Consider the following 16506-nt stretch of genomic DNA (forward strand, 5'->3'; position numbering starts at 1 on the left):
CATGTGGTGACACAGACAATAAAAAGTAAATAACAAGAGGCATTTACCTCATCAAGTGTAAAAAGTATGAAAAGACACCCGAAATGGTATCATGTGATGACACAGAGAATAAAAAGTAAATAAGAGGCATTTTACCTCATCAAGTGGAAAAAGTATCACCAAACACATACAGTGATGAGTGTGGTGTATGTGTAAAAATAAAAGGTGTGTGAGTTGATTGCAACATCATAATGGTGTCATATTTGTTGGAGATAGTTAATGAAATCATATGATGTCAAATAACTTTCACTTAGACGCGGGGAAAGTGCTAAAGGGGACCCACACTTTCACTTACGCAAGGAATTTTGCCTATCGCTCATATTTATTATGAGCGACAGGACCACCCATTTTTATTTTTTTTTTAGCATTCTAAAGATAAAATACGCTTGTAAGATGCAGCTAATGGGAGTCACCATTGTAGCCTTCAAAACCCTCCATCAATACACTGCAGGTGTATAAATTATTTAATGTAGCAAAAGACACATTCATAACAAACTATGTAATATGAACGTTTACAGTATTTTTGCCATTTTAAGCAATACTGGAACTTATTTCCTAAGTGCATACATATCCGTTTCCATAGCAGCATACTTCTGACTTCCAGCAACAAATGTGTGTTCCTATCCCGGAAACAAACGGTTGTGTGTTCATGTGTTCTAATCATGGCAGACTTGGTCTGACTTGGTATGTCCCATACAGAGCTCATGCCAATGATCTGTTCATAATGAGTAATCTTCTAAAATAAAGGATATAATCCAATACAGAAGCCTTCAAGTTTTGTTTATGGCCTCACAAGGGGCTCTACCTGCAAATATACAGAGTCTGTTTTCACTCAGAGATGGTCCACATGAACTCAGGGGTGTCCTGAAATTCAAACATAACATTGTAAATTTCACGTTCAAGGCTCAAACGTTATCAATAGCGGGGGTGAAACTGTTGGACAATGTGAGTGGAGAAATTAAACTGTTTTCTAGGCTAGGAGTGTTCAGTTTTGCTTTAAAAAATTTGTTGTTGGGAAACTATCAAAAACATGATTAGTTGTTTGGGCTATCTCAACTGTGGGACACGGGTGCAAAAGAACTCACTGTGGAATAAGGGACATAACACACCAGACAAGGCTTCAGAAGACGAAAGATACCCAAGCAAGATGGAGCTAATCTCAATGCTATCATATCCATATTGGTGTATGTATACTTACTAGTCATTATCATATGTTATACATGTTCTGAAATTGTCACGTATCCATCAAATCTGCTGTTGAAACTTGGACTATATAACCAACATATACAACTAACATAAAAGTTGATTGTAAATTAGGGGCGGGACATGGATAAACATTCTTGCTTTTTTCTCGTATCCCTTTTCGGTAGGTGCCGTTGCATGTCTGTCAACTTAAAAGAGTGATGAAGTGTTGCTATATATGTCTGTCTGCCAGAATAAATAAACTCATTCAAATTCATTCATTTATTTATTTATTCATTAGTAACAAACAACAAAAGGTGACTATTTTCAGACAAATGGGGATTCACAACCTTATATTTTTGAACCTGGAAATACGGAGAATGAATTACACAGGTATTGAAGCAAGCACAAAGAGAGAGTGAAACATAGCACATGGCATTTTAGAGAGTGAGATCGGCAAGACTTGGAGTAAATGTGGAACTTGGAGCCAATCTGTGTCGACATAAATGGCGTGCTTACCCGAAATCAACTAGAAAAAACTTCCCTGGCCAGCTGGACCAAATGGAAAACTGTCCATCGAGTGAGTCACTATAATATTGTTAATGATACGTATATGCAACATGTCATGCTTGTTATTACAACTACAGTACATACACTGTTGAGATAGCTGTGTACAAACTGATACTGTAATATGATTGTTCATGTTTTTCAGTCAGTACAGATTGGTTGGCTGCTGACACAGAGGCTAGCGATGAGTTATTACGCTAGAAAAACAGTTCCTGAGTGTCCGCTCTTATAATAACTACAGCTTGGTTATTACAAGTCAGTTGGGGCTTATACCGCCACAGGTAAGAAGTACATACCCCAGTGCTACACTGCAAAAACTAAAATCTAAATAAGATTACACATCTCAAATAAGGTTGGTATTTGCTTGTTTTCTGTCTGATAAGATACTTCTCACTAAGCAAATTTTATGTTAGTGTTTTACTTGTTTTAAGGGTTTTGGGCCTAAATTATCTCAGTAAGATATTACAGTTTATTGCTGAGATTTTATGACCTATATTGAGTAAAACATGCTTGAAACTAGAATATCAACTGTTGCAAAGCTGTGTCATCAACACTCAAGTTTAAAAGTTTTTTTTTTAAGTAAAATTTCTTGCTTCAAGCATGAAAAAAAAATCATGGTGCTGAGTGCATATCATAATGTCAAAATAAAGATATGCTTAATTTAAGAATATTTTTCAAAATATTGAGCAAAAAGTTCAAAAATTTTTTCCGACCAAGAAAAGTGCACTTGTTATTAGTGAGGATATACTTATTTTAAGGTATTTTTGAGTTCATTGAGGTTAGCTAATTTGACTTGTTTTGAAAAGTCTTGACAAGCCGAACTTGTTATATTGGCAGATAATTTTGCTTAGTTCAAATAAAAAAAAACTAATTTTTGTATTTTTTTTTCTTGTTTTTGAAAACTGCCTTTTTGCAGTGTACCTGCTGCATTTGGGCAGATGGGGATTGTAAACCTGGTAAGGCAGCCAATCTCAGGGAAGGAAATCTCCAATCTCAAAACCACCGCTGCCTTGCGGTCAACCTACTCGAGGTAAGGCTAAGGGAGTAAATCCCGACAGAAAATCAGGAGCAGGAGTCCCGAAGGCGTTTTGACGTTGTAGCATCATTCCGGCAACTCCCGCAGCGTCGCTGGTACACACTTGTCGCTTCCTTGGATCCACCAGCCACGCGGATAGGGGGGCTTGCTTCCTGGACAAGAGTTTGCACTCCATAGTTCCACGCCCAGGCCATATAGATCCACTAGACCCCCCCCCCTTTTGGATCTACCCTATTGTCTTCCAAGACGGAAGGATGCCGACGACAGCTTGGTTATTACACAGGTTACGGAATGTAAATTAAGTATTGTTGGCTGTTTATTGAGGCATTTTCCAAGTAATTTATAGGCAGAATGAATTTATCCCATTAGCTGCCACCTAGAACGTGCCGGTTATTACATATTTGAATGCAAAAAAAACCCAAACAACTTTTGTCTTCTTGTTTCAAATAAGTATTATGAACGACAGATACAATTGTAAAAAACAAGTGCAGTTCCCCTTTAAGTAAACCTAGAGCACAAACAGACAAGAGAGCTTTGCTTTACTTACAGAGAACTTCTCATATAGTTGGTAGGTAAGCAGGGGGTTGGGCAGCTCTCTGAAATAGAGCTTGCACAACGAGCCAACACAGTGGATGTCCTGTACATACACATCTTTGGTCAGGTCGGGGATCTGTTCAGAGTCAAACTCGTGCCTAATGACAGCAAACACACAGAGTAAAAATAATTATTGATCTGAAGAACATATGAAATGTACATTTTATTAGACTTAAAAAATGTGTTTGCAACTTCTGTTATTGACTATTGCTTATGGTCCTGAGTTCTGATTCAGGGGGTTAGACTATAGGGGACAGTGACATTTGCTTAATATTTCGAGCCACGACATGACCGAAAAAGAGCTGCTGAGTCGCATTGAAGTGGGGACCGTGTCTTGCTGTAAGGTACACAGTAAGGGTGCACAAAAAAATATATCGGACAGCTAACTCTAAGGCCAATATCCATCCATCCATCCATCCATCATCTTCCGCTTATCCGAGGTCGGGTCGCGGGGGCAGCAGCCTAAGCAGGGAAGCCCAGACTTCCCTATCTCCAGCCACTTCGTCTAGCTCTTCCCGGGGGATCCCGAGGCGTTCCCAGGCCAGCCGGGAGACATAGTCTTTCCAACGTGTCCTGGGTCTTCCCCGTGGCCTCCTACCAGCTGGACGTGCCCTAAACACATCCCTAGGGAGGCGTTCGGGTGGCATCCTGACCAGATGCCCGAACCACCTCATCTGGCTCCTCTCGATGTGGAGGAGCAGCGGCTTTACGTTGAGCTCCTCCCGGATGGCAGAGCTTCTCACCCTATCTCTAAGGGAGAGCCCCGCCACCCGGCGGAGGAAACTCATTTCGGCCGCTTGTACCCGTGATCTTATCCTTTCGGTCATGACCCAAAGCTCATGACCATAGGTGAGGATGGGAACGTAGATCGACCGGTAAATTGAGAGCTTTGCCTTCCGGCTCAGCTCCTTCTTCACCACAACGGATCGATACAACGTCCGCATTACTGAAGACGCCGCACCGATCCGCCTGTCGATCTCACGATCCACTCTTCCCCCACTCGTGAACAAGACTCCTAGGTACTTGAACTCCTCCACTTGGGGCAGGGTCTCCTCCCCAACCCGGAGATGGCACTCCACCCTTTTCCGGGCGAGAACCATGGACTCGGACTTGGAGGTGCTGATTCTCATTCCGGTCGCTTCACACTCGGCTGCGAACCGATCCAGTGAGAGCTGAAGATCCCGGCCAGATGAAGCCATCAGGACTACATCATCTGCAAAAAGCAGAGACCTAATCCCGTGGCCACCAAACCGGAACCCCTCAACGCCTTGACTGCGCCTAGAAATTCTGTCCATAAAAGTTATGAACAGAATCGGTGACAAAGGACAGCCTTGGCGGAGTCCAACCTTCACTGGAAACGTGTCCGACTTACTGCCAGCAATGCGGACCAAGCTCTGACACTGATCATACAGGGAGCGGACTGCCACAATAAGACATTCCGATACCCCATACTCTCTGAGCACTCCCCACAGGACTTCCCGAGGGACACGGTCGAATGCCTTCTCCAAGTCCACAAAGCACATGTAGACTGGTTGGGCAAACTCCCATGCACCCTCAAGAACCCTGCCGAGAGTATAGAGCTGGTCCACAGTTCCACGACCAGGACGAAAACCACACTGTTCCTCCTGAATCCGAGGTTCGACTATCCGGCGAAGCCTCCTCTCCAGTACACCTGAATAAACCTTACCGGGAAGGCTGAGGAGTGTGATCCCACGATAGTTGGAACACACCCTCCGGTCCCCCTTCTTAAAGAGAGGAACCACCACCCCGGTCTGCCAATCCAGAGGTACCGCCCCCGATGTCCACGCGATGCTGCAGAGTCTTGTCAACCAAGACAGCCCCACAGCATCCAGAGCCTTAAGGAACTCCGGGCGGATCTCATCCACCCCCGGGGCCTTGCCGCCGAGGAGCTTTTTAACTACCTCAGCGACCTCAGCCCCAGAAATAGGAGAGTCCACTACAGATTCCCCAGGCACCGCTTCCTCAAAGAAAGACGTGTTGGTGGGATTGAGGAGGTCTTCGAAGTATTCCCTCCACCGATCCACAACATCCGCAGTCGAAGTCAGCAGAACACCATCCGCACCATACACGGTGTTGATAGTGCACTGCTTCCCCTTCCTGAGGCGCCGTATGGTGGTCCAGAATCGCTTCGAAGCCGTCCGGAAGTCGTTTTCCATGGCTTCCCCGAACTCTTCCCATGTCCGAGTTTTTGCCTCCGCGACCGCTAAAGCTGCAAACCGCTTGGCCCGTCGGTACCCGTCCACTGCCTCCGGAGTCCTATGAGCCAAAAGAACCCGATAGGACTCCTTCTTCAGCTTGACGGCATCCCTCACTGTTGGTGTCCACCAACGGGTTCTGGGATTACCGCCACGACAGGCACCAACAACCTTGCGGCCACAGCTCCAATCAGCCGCCTCGACAATAGAGGTTCGGAACATGGTCCACTCGGACTCAATGTCCCGCACCTCCCTCGTGACATGTTCAAAGTTCTCCCGGAGGTGTGAATTGAAACTCTCTCTGACAGGAGACTCTGCCAGACGTTCCCAGCAGACCCTCACAATGCGCTTGGGCCTGCCAGGTCTGTCCGGCATCCTCCCCCACCATCGCAGCCAACTCACCACCAGGTGGTGATCGGTAGAAAGCTCCGCCCCTCTCTTCACCCGAGTGTCCAAAACATGAGGCCGCAAATCCGATGACACAACTACAAAGTCGATCATGGAACTGCGGCCTAGGGTGTCCTGGTGCCAAGTGCACATATGGACACCCTTATGTTTGAACATGGTGTTTGTTATCGACAAACTGTGACGAGCACAAAAGTCCAATAACAAAACACCACTCGGGTTTAGATCCGGGCGACCATTCTTCCCAATCACGCCTCTCCAGGTTTCACTGTCGTTGCCAACATGAGCGTTGAAGTCTCCCAGTAGGACAAGGGAATCACCCGGAGGAGCACTTTCCAGTACTCCCTCGAGTGTACCCAAAAAGGGTGGGTATTCTGAACTGCTGTTTGGTGCGTAAGCACAAACAACAGTCAGGACCCGTCCCCCCACCCGAATGCGAAGGGAAGCTACCCTCTCGTCCACTGGGTTGAACTCAAACGTACAGGCTTTGAGCCGGGGGGCAACCAGAATTGCCACCCCAGCCCGTCGCCTCTCACTGCCGGCAACGCCAGAGTGGAAGAGGGTCCAGTCCCTCTCGAGGGAACTGGTTCCAGAGCCCTTGCTGTGCGTCGAGGTGAGTCCGACTATATCCAGCCGGAACTTCTCTACCTCGCGCACTAGCTCAGGCTCCTTCCCCCCCAGTGAGGTGACGTTCCACGTCCCGAGAGCTAGCTTCTGTAGCCGAGGATCGGACCGCCAAGTGCCCTGCCTTCGGCTGCCGCCCAGCTCACAATGCACCCGACCTCTATGGCCCCTCCTATGAGTGGTGAGCCCATTGGAGGGATGACCCACGTTGCCTCTTCGGGCTGTGCCCGGCCGGGCCCCATGGGAACAGGCCCGACCACCAGGCGCTCGCCATCGTGCCCCAACTCCGGGCCTGGCTCCAGAGCGGGGCCCCGGTGACCCACGTCCGGGCGAGGGAAATCTGGGTTCATTTCGTTGTAATTCCATAGAAGTCTTTGAGCTGCTCTTTGTCTGATCACTCACCTGATCACTCTGATCACTCCTCTCTGAGCTGCTACCTTACCGTGGTAGAGGAGTTTGCGTGTCCCAATGATCCTAGGAGCTATGTTGTCTGGGGGTTTTCATGCCCCCTGGTAGGGTCTCCCAAGACAAACAGGTCCTAAGGCCAATATGACGGGCCAAATTATGACATGTCACATGTAATACAGATAAAATCTGTAACCATACAAAATAATAGTGTTGACAAAATACAAATAAAATAACAGTCCAATGAGGTGAGATTACCCATACAGATCTGCAGGTAGGTAAGGGTGTGCAAATCAAGCTCTCCTTTATTTCTACCCGTTTAGTGCTGTAAATAACCTGTCGTAAACTTCCACTGAGCTCATTGTAAACAACGTGGCATCAATCCTGGAGTACTTCTTCACCGTTTCAGAGGAAGATTTGCAACCAAATGATCTGTAATCATTCCGCGAGCAGGGAAAAAAAACATGGCGCTTCAACACATCAAACCTCATCAGAGATGAACGCAAACTTCAGATAAATCCCCATTAAAACAAAACAGATATAAATGATCAGTCTTGAGAAGCAGGCAGTCATTGGAAATGGAAACTGCTTGAAAGAAAAAAAGCTTCCTTAGTATACAGTATTTTTTGTAGATGTGGTAATTTAGTTGCGTGTCTCAAATGCAGCCACAATATGACTTTTGTACATGCACAGATCTTTTTTCGGTAACAATCTAAAAATAAATAGATTGGTTTAAAATCCTGGTTTAAAATCCAGGTTATTTTGAATAGTTAAACATTTTTTCCCCAAACAATTTGAACCATACAGGTCCATGTCAACTAAGCTTGCTCTTTTTACATCTAACAATAACATGGTTCACCTGGACTTGATGAGTTGCTGACACAGACTCACATAGGTTGTTAATGAAGTCGTGTATACAGAGAGTATGGCCATTAGACCCTCACCAAATGATTGGTCAAAAGGAACTCACTTGACTACAGGGTGGCAGTTTGCTCCCAACTTTGGGGTGGCCACAGTTGGAGCTATGCGTATACTGCACTTCCTCATTCGACATCTCTATTAATTTAAGATTTTTTTTGCCGTGTAACTATCCATTAACAGTTGGCGTACTGTTTTTTTTGGTTTTATTTATTTTCATGATTACAAACATAAAAGACAATCAACAGTGTTTGAACAGAAGAGAGGAGAGCAGAAATTCAAATGTAATATGAATTGAAACTGACAAAAATAGGAAACTATGTTTATGTTTCAGAGAAACCCGGGCTACTTGATAAAACATAGTAGCTAAAATCAGGTCATCGTCCAGCGCTAGTGGAAATAACATCCCTACTTGTGATTCTTACCCGCATTTACACATTTCTGCCAGGTACTATATATATATATATATATATATATATATATATATATATATATATACACACACATGTAAACACAGGTGATAAGCCATCAACAAAACACACCTGACTTTTATGAGACAAAAATAGTGTAAAAGTTTGTATCCTACTGAGCTGTATTTTTGTGTGTCCTGTAGATGCTGCAGGCCATAAGAAGGCCAACTGTACTTAATTCTACTCAATGTTTCTGTATATTTAACGCTATTTTGACTATGAAGGGAGAATCTCAGCACTTAAAACTCATATGTATAGTCTAGCCTTTAAATGGACCCCATTTTTAGATTAGTTGATCTGCCGTTTCTTTTCTTTTCTGCTCTGCCCCTCTCTCCCTTGAGAGGGGGTGGGGGGGTCACAGGTCCGCTGGCCATAGATGAAGTGCTGGTTGTCCAGAGTCGGGACCCGGGGTGGACCGCTTGCCTGTGCATCGGCTGGGGACATCTCTGCGCTGCTGACCTGTCTCCGCTCAGGATGGTCTCCTGCTGGCCCCACTATGGACTGGACTCTCACAATTATGTTAGATCCACTATGGACTGAACTTTCACAATATTATGCTAGACCCACTCGACGTCCATTGCACCGGTCTCCCCTAGAGGGTGGGGTCACCCACATCTGCGGTCCTCTCCAAGGTTACTCATTGTCATCCCACTGGGTTGAGTTTTTCCCTGCCTTGATGTGGGATCTGAACAGAGGATGTTGTTGTGACTTGTGCAGCCCTTTGAGACGCTTGTGATTTAGAGCTATAAAAACAACCATTGATTGGCTGATTGATTGATTGTTATCGCGGGGCCGTGATCACGAGGTTGTGTGACTGTTGACATGATCAACTGATCAGTTGCTTCCTTGTGTCCTTGCTCGTCAAACTATATTTGAGAGTATAAGTCATGCCTCTCACCTGGATTAAAGAAAGACAAGGACGTATTCTGACAAGTTGGTTAAGGTAAAGTAAACTTAACCTTAAGTTAAAGTACCAATGATTGTCACACACACACTAGGTGTGGTGAAATTTGTCCTCGGCATTTGACCCATCTCCATGTTCAGAGGTGAGGGGAGCAGCGGTGCCGTGCCCGGGAATCATTTTTGCTGATTTAACCCCCAATTCCAACCCTTGATGCTGAGTGCCAAGCAGGGAGGTAACGGCTGGGGTTTAAACTCACAACCTATCGATCTGAGGCCTGTCACTCTAACCACTAGGTCACTGAGTAGACCACTAGACCACTGAGTTATACACTATGACAGCCAATTTTAACCCGGAAAATAGCAAGAATGCAACAAAAATACGCTTGGTTCCATTCCCCTTTTCTTTGCGAGGGTTATGAGTCATTCTGGCTAGTTGTGTACTAAGTGTTTAAATGTAACTTAGATATTGGGTTTCACTATGTGAAGCGCTTTGAGTCACTAGAGAAAAGCACTATATAAATATAATTCACTTCACTTCACACAAATAGCAAACCATGAAATGTGGGATATTACTTTACAGATACGCTATTATGATTGATCATGTCTTTCAGTCAATATATATTGGTGTCTTATTGCAGTGTTGTGCATTACAAACTCAAACGCGTTTCGTGCAGACACAAAAGCTACCTTATCTCTTGCCGTAGCTAGCTTTTGCGACAAATACTGAAGCACGCTGATGTGTTAATACGCTAGAAAAAGAGTTCCTCAGTGTTAGCTCTCACAATAACAATGTTGCAACAGCTTTGTTGTAATACAGGCTACGGAATGTAAATGAATAATTGTTGACGGTTTTTGAAAACATTTTTAAAGTGTTTTATAGGTAGAATTGATTGCTCCCATTAGCTGCATTGCAAGCCACTAATAACGAGAACGAGTCAATTTTTATGTTTGTCTTCTAATAATAATGATTGTGAACGACAGGCAAAATTCCAAAAAAAGTGCAGTTCCTCTTTAAGCTCGTTCGTTAAGGTATCATTGCAGTGGTTCTCAAATGGGGGTACGTGTACCCCTGGGGTTATTTGAAGGTATGCCAAGGGGTACATGAGATTTAAAAAAAATATTCTAAAAATAGCAACAATTCAAAAATCCTTTATGAATATATTTATTGAATAATACTTCAACAAAATATGAATGTAGGGTCATAAACTGTCAAAAACAATGCAATATTCAGTGTTGACAGCTAGATGTTTTTGTGGACATGTTCCATAAATATTGATGTTAAAGATTTGTTTTTTTTGGGAAAAAATGTTTAGAATTAAGTTCATGAATCCAGATGGATCTATATTTCAATCCCCAAAGAGGGCACTTTAAGTGGACTTATATGTGTAGAAATCTTTATTTATAATTGAATCACTTGTATATTTTTCAACAAGTTTTAAGTTATTTTTTTATCTTTTTTTCCCAAATAGTTCGAGAAAGACCACTACAAATGAGCGATATTTTGCACTGTTATACAATATAAAAAATCAGAAACTAATGACATAGTGCTGTATTTTATTTATTTTCTATTTTTTTCAAACAAAAATGCTTTGCTCTGATTAGGGGGTACTTGAATAAAAAAAAATGTTCACAGGGGGTACATCACTGAAAAAAGGTTGAGAACCACTGTACTATTGTATAAATGTTTAGAGACAAGTATACAAGCCATATATTATGAAAAGGAGCGGAGTGAGAAGGATTGGACTACTATACTTTTATACAATTTTAACATTACAAAAGAATGCAGCTGGGATGGGCTCCAGCCACCCCCGTTACCCCAAACAAGCGGTAGGAAATAGATGGATGGATGGATGGATGGATAAAAGATTCAGCTACAGCAACAAAGTGGACTTCTCAAGCATATCTGGTCCACTGTATTTCCTTCTACACTTGCAAGGAATAGAAGTACAAAAATATGGATTACAATTTTTTTTTTTTAATTTGGTTGGATCCACAAACGGGTTATTAGGCAATGAACGATAACATTTGATTTATTCGTGCATGAGTAAGTAACATGCGTTAATGAATGCGGTGTGATTGTTGTTAATCAAGCAGGGTTTTCCCTACATGTAATTGATCGTGGCACGGTGCCGTGGCAAAATAAAAGCCGCCACACCTTAAAAATTAGGGTCTTTTAGGTGAAAACAGATCAAAGCAATACACTATGAATGGATATATATTTATAGCCCTTAATTTTTTGCACTATTTACTAGTGATACAGCGAAAATTTGGCCATCAAAAGACTTTGAGCACCGAAACAGCACTGCAAAGACAGGATGTTGTGTGACGTTGGCAAGAGGCACGCGATTGTCTGGAGGAGAGGCAGCATTTCTACAGTGTGGATGTACTTAAACATATCCAAGATATACGGGTAAAGAGTAATCTACAAAATGTGGCTTCGGCGGCTGGCGGGTGTGGGCAACGGCTCCTCAAACCGTGGCACACGTCCAGCCCCACTTTAAACACTTCTCCGACTCATCCAGCCCTCACAACTAATCCTTGTCCTGAAGTTACTTATCTGACCTGCTGACTTCCTTTACCCTTGTTCTAACATGCTAGAGGTTGTTCACCTTGGAAACCTGCTGGGTAGTGTGGCGATTGCTCTAAAATATAAAAAGAAGTGGTCAAATATGTACTTCTGAATTCACGTTTCACTAACTATAAATATGCACAAGAATGCATTCAACTTTTGTATAGAATCAGCTACTTATGAGACAGCTGACGCAACTCTCTTCTCATTCATTATGGTAGCGTCACAGTGCATTAAACAGTGTTAAAGCTACTGTATCGTCCATTGACTTCAATGGGGAGAGCATAGAGTGGGATCCAATCCAATCCACTTTCTTTATATAGCACATTTAAAAAAACAATAAAAGTTTCAACAAGTGCCGCACAGGGGGAGTTAAAACACATTTACAAGCAGGGTAAAACTAAGGACAGTGATTTGTAAAAAAAAAAAAAAAGTAATATTTATATATTTTTTTTCATTAAAAAAGAATAAGAACATAAAAGAAAGAAAAACGGCCAACATCCCACAACTCTCATGCTGGTTTAAAAGCTAAAGAGTAAAAATATGTTTCAAAATGTGATTTAAAAGTTATTAAAAGAGGGAACCGTCCGAACACCAAGAGGGGTATTGTTCCAAAGTTTTGGAGCCACAGCAGAAAATGCACAATCCCCTCTGGATTTCAATTGTGTCTTTGGGACGACGAGAACAAATTGATGAGCTGACCTCATTACCTTGTGGGGGTGTAAACTTTTAAAAAGGTCTGACTTAACCAGTTAAGAGATTAAAAAAACACAACATTTAAAGAAAATTCTAAAATTAACTGGGAGCCAGTGAATGTGTGCTAAAATGGGGGCAATGTGCTCGTGTTTTTAGTGCCAGTTAAAAGGTGAACAGCAGAATTTTGGACAAGCTGCAATCGAGCGATTGAGGCCAGGTTCATACCTGCATAGAGGAAAGTGCAGTAGTCCAATTGTGATCAAATGGATTACCCGCTCAAAGTCGTTAAAAGATAAAACTGATTTAATTTTTGCTAAAAGTCCTAAATTATAATAACTGAATCGAACAAGAGAGTAAATCGGGTGTGGCTATTTAAAATCATTTTCAAACCTATAACCAATATTTGTGGGTCCAGGTCACTGGGGTGAGCATTGCAGCTAAACTAGACAGTCATTGGATAAATAATGCTGAGCGTCTCAGGAAGTGAATGAGAAGCGGGCTTCGGCTGGCCTAGAAGCCGGGTTTCCGCATGATGACTGGATGATCTATCTGAGAGTGAATCCCTTTGAGGTTGACAGCATGAGCAAATCCGCGATCTTGACAAATAAACCAGGTATTCAGGTAACATTCCGTTGTTCCATATAGTTAATAATTACATTTTTATTTAATACAATTTTAATAATTTAATAATTTCACAATCCTGTAAGTGATGTTTTCTTTGCAAAATTCAAGCATTTTTATAAATTGTAATACCGTATTTTTCGGACTATAAGTCACAGTTCTTTTCATAGTTTGGCCAGGGGTGCGACTTATACTCGGGTGCGACTCATGTGTGAAATTATTAACACGTTACCGTAAAATATAAAATAATATCATTTAGCTCATTCACGTAAGAGACTAGACGTATAATATTTCATCGGATTTAACAATTAGGAGTGACAGATTGTTTGGTAAACGTATAGCATGTTCTATATGTTATAATTATTTGAACGACTCTTACCATAATATGTTACGTTAACATACCAGGCACCTTCTCCGTTGGTTATTTATGCGTCATATAACGTACACTTATTCAGCCTGTTGTTGTATATTCTTAATTTATTTCAAATTGACTTTCAAATGTCTATTCTTGGTGTTGGGTTTTATGAAATAAGTTTACCCAAAAAATGCCACTTATACTCCGGTGTGACTTATATATGTTTTTTTCCTTCTTTATTATGCATTTTCGGCAGGTGCGACTTACCTGTATACTCTGGAGCGACTTATACTCCGAAAATTATGGTAGTTAATGGAGACTCTATTTGTGTTTAGTATAATTTTGTGTTAATTACTAATAAAACATATGTGTTTCTAAATGTATGTAGTTGTACATACATCCATCCATCCAGCCATTCCCTACCGCTTGTCCTTTTTTTTGGAGTCACGGGGCTTGCTGGGGCCTATCTCAGATGCATTCCTGCGGAATGCGGTGTAAACCCTGGACAAGTCGCCACCTCATGGCAGTGTAGTTGTACAGTATTTTTTTTAATAATCTGCGATGAGGTGGCGACTTGTCCAGGGTGTACGCCGCCTTCCATCCGAATGCAGCTGGGACAGGCTTGAACACCCCCTGCAAACCCCGAGAAAGACAAGCTGTAAAAAAATGGATGGATGGATGGAATATATATGTATCATCGATGATTATCCAAATTATATGATGTCGTCATATTGGTCATGCCCATAGCCACGCCCCCTCGTCCACAATTATTATTGGCAACCCTGTCAAGTAATTGGTGTCAGGAAATTTGCTTATTACATGCGTATTATACGATTATTTTTTGCAGTTAATCTCCTGTTGCAAGTAAAATATTTTGCTGATATTTATTGTATATTTTGGTGTCCGAAACTGTTTTAATGTGATGAAATTAATGTGTTGCTTCAACGTTTAGTCAGATTTTTAGTTGCTTGCCTGTTATCAAGCAATGTTTAGTTTCAAACAATATTTACCAATATCAAGATACTGTGGTGCAGCATAAGAAATATTTTCTATTCTATTCAGCAATGTTTTCTTGATCATTAGTGGTGGAAGTTTCCGAAATAAAACTGCTTCTATGTAAATCAATGGATAATAAGAAAAGTAAATAACTGCATACAATACTGTTACACTTTATTTGAAGTTTATACAGATGTTAACAAAGGGGTCAATGCAAACTGTTGACTTGGCTCCACTTCTTGGTAGACAAAATACGCTTGTCTATTAACCTCCTCCATCTGCTTAAGTCTGACTTCACAGAAACCGCATGTGACGTCACGTGAAACCCAGATATTTGGTCCAATATATAAATGAATAATTAGGTTTTAAAGTAAAACAACTTGATTAAGTTACACTATGACATTGTATCCTCTGGTAAAATTACCTTTTTTTTTAAAAATAACATGTATTCAACGTGGTTCAAAGCTGTACTGAGAAGTCAGTGAGGTTCCCTACCGCAATTTCTGGATATTGGAGGCGATCCCAGAGAGCCGGTAGATGCCATCCACCACACCATGCTTTTCAATGAACTCAGTGCAGCTTTTAAGGACCTGGGGAACTGCAAACAGGAAAAAAAGCATGTCATCACATAAAGCTCTTTCTTGTCAATATTTGTCAAGTCATTGCTTAGCGCGGCAAGGTCAAGGATGTTGTGTTCAAAATTATTTTAGGATATTTCTGGACAAGTGACTGCATGCTTTAAAAGGTGCACAATGTGAAAGTCCCTGCTTTCTTGCTCTTTTTTGAAAAAGGAGTGATTTCTCAGCAAAGGGTAAAAGTACAAATACACTACTCATACCCCTTTGAAGCTGTTGCAGTATAACTGGCTAATGCAAACAATGTATATTACTAAAAAAACGCTCCAAAATCCAATCAAGATACAGTGGTGCCTCGGTATAAGTCACCCAGCCAACACATTTTTCAGGATATGAGCAGTCTCTTGGCTAATTGTTGTGCTTTAGGTTGTGAGCAAAAATTAGGGTACAAGCCCTCCACCAGTAGTTAGCGTAGCGCAAGTCTATTCAACAGGATCCCACATCGGACCCGCCAAAGCATTTTATTTGGCCTGCCAAACAACACATAAATAAGCTTGATGAAACCATTTAAAACAGAATGGCTTATGTATACAATACTCCTGCTGCCCCACAGGGAGCAACTGCAAAGCATAAGTGTCACAAGGAAGCAGCAGTGGGTGAGTAGAAGAAGATGGCACTACCGACCCTAAAAAAAACCCAAATAAATCGTCAAAATCTGACTTAACAGCAACTGCCGTTTTGTGAGACAATTCTCTTATCGATGCTTCCGGGTGGCGATGACATTATTACCCAACGTGTGTACTGCGTAGTGATGTCAGATCTCAAGATGGTGATGCCTGGTTGAAACAAACTAACATTTTACAAAAACAGTTTGCAATCACGCTACTTGTAATAATTACCAGGCTGCTACTTCATCAAGAGGAGGACATGCGAGCAATATGCTGAAACATTTGAACCCATAACTTGCAATAATTATAAATGAAAGTTGCATTTTGAACCGCTCTGATCCCAACCCAGGCAACAGTAACATGTTAGCGCTACTATTTTTTACATTTAAATTAATACCTTCTCATTTAGATGAGCATTACGAGAAACAGATTTTAACTGGCTCCGAAGCAGCTCCAGTTCACGTCTGCCGCTAGACGAATGTCAACGAATCACAGACTCCTAATTTTCGGTAGGTGAACGTTCAATTGTAATTAGAGAAAAGTTGCATGTTTTCCTTCAACCAAATTTTCTTTAAGTCATTGCATTACACAGATGAAACCAAAAAAAATTGATCATGGTGTACAAGTCCATTCATGTCAGCAATTAACTTTGAATGTGAAATTAATA

At 41.9% G+C, this 16506-nt stretch overlaps 1 protein-coding gene across 3 annotated transcripts in view; it reads right to left on the reverse strand.

Moving 5' to 3' along the window:
- Positions 1–16506, reverse strand: part of arhgap32b (Rho GTPase activating protein 32b) — a 308797-nt gene that overhangs the window by 32141 nt on the left and 260150 nt on the right. For all 3 annotated transcript variants that reach the window (XM_061898082.1, XM_061898081.1, XM_061898083.1), the window contains 2 exons: positions 15092–15194; positions 3372–3516 (listed from right to left, as the gene is read on the reverse strand). In XM_061898082.1, the coding sequence (XP_061754066.1) occupies positions 3372–3516; positions 15092–15194 (248 nt within the window). The remainder of the gene's footprint in view (positions 1–3371; positions 3517–15091; positions 15195–16506) is intronic.

The sequence above is a fragment of the Nerophis ophidion genome, linkage group LG04, assembly GCF_033978795.1.
Source record: "Nerophis ophidion isolate RoL-2023_Sa linkage group LG04, RoL_Noph_v1.0, whole genome shotgun sequence".
In the NCBI taxonomy this organism is placed as follows: domain Eukaryota; kingdom Metazoa; phylum Chordata; class Actinopteri; order Syngnathiformes; family Syngnathidae; genus Nerophis; species Nerophis ophidion.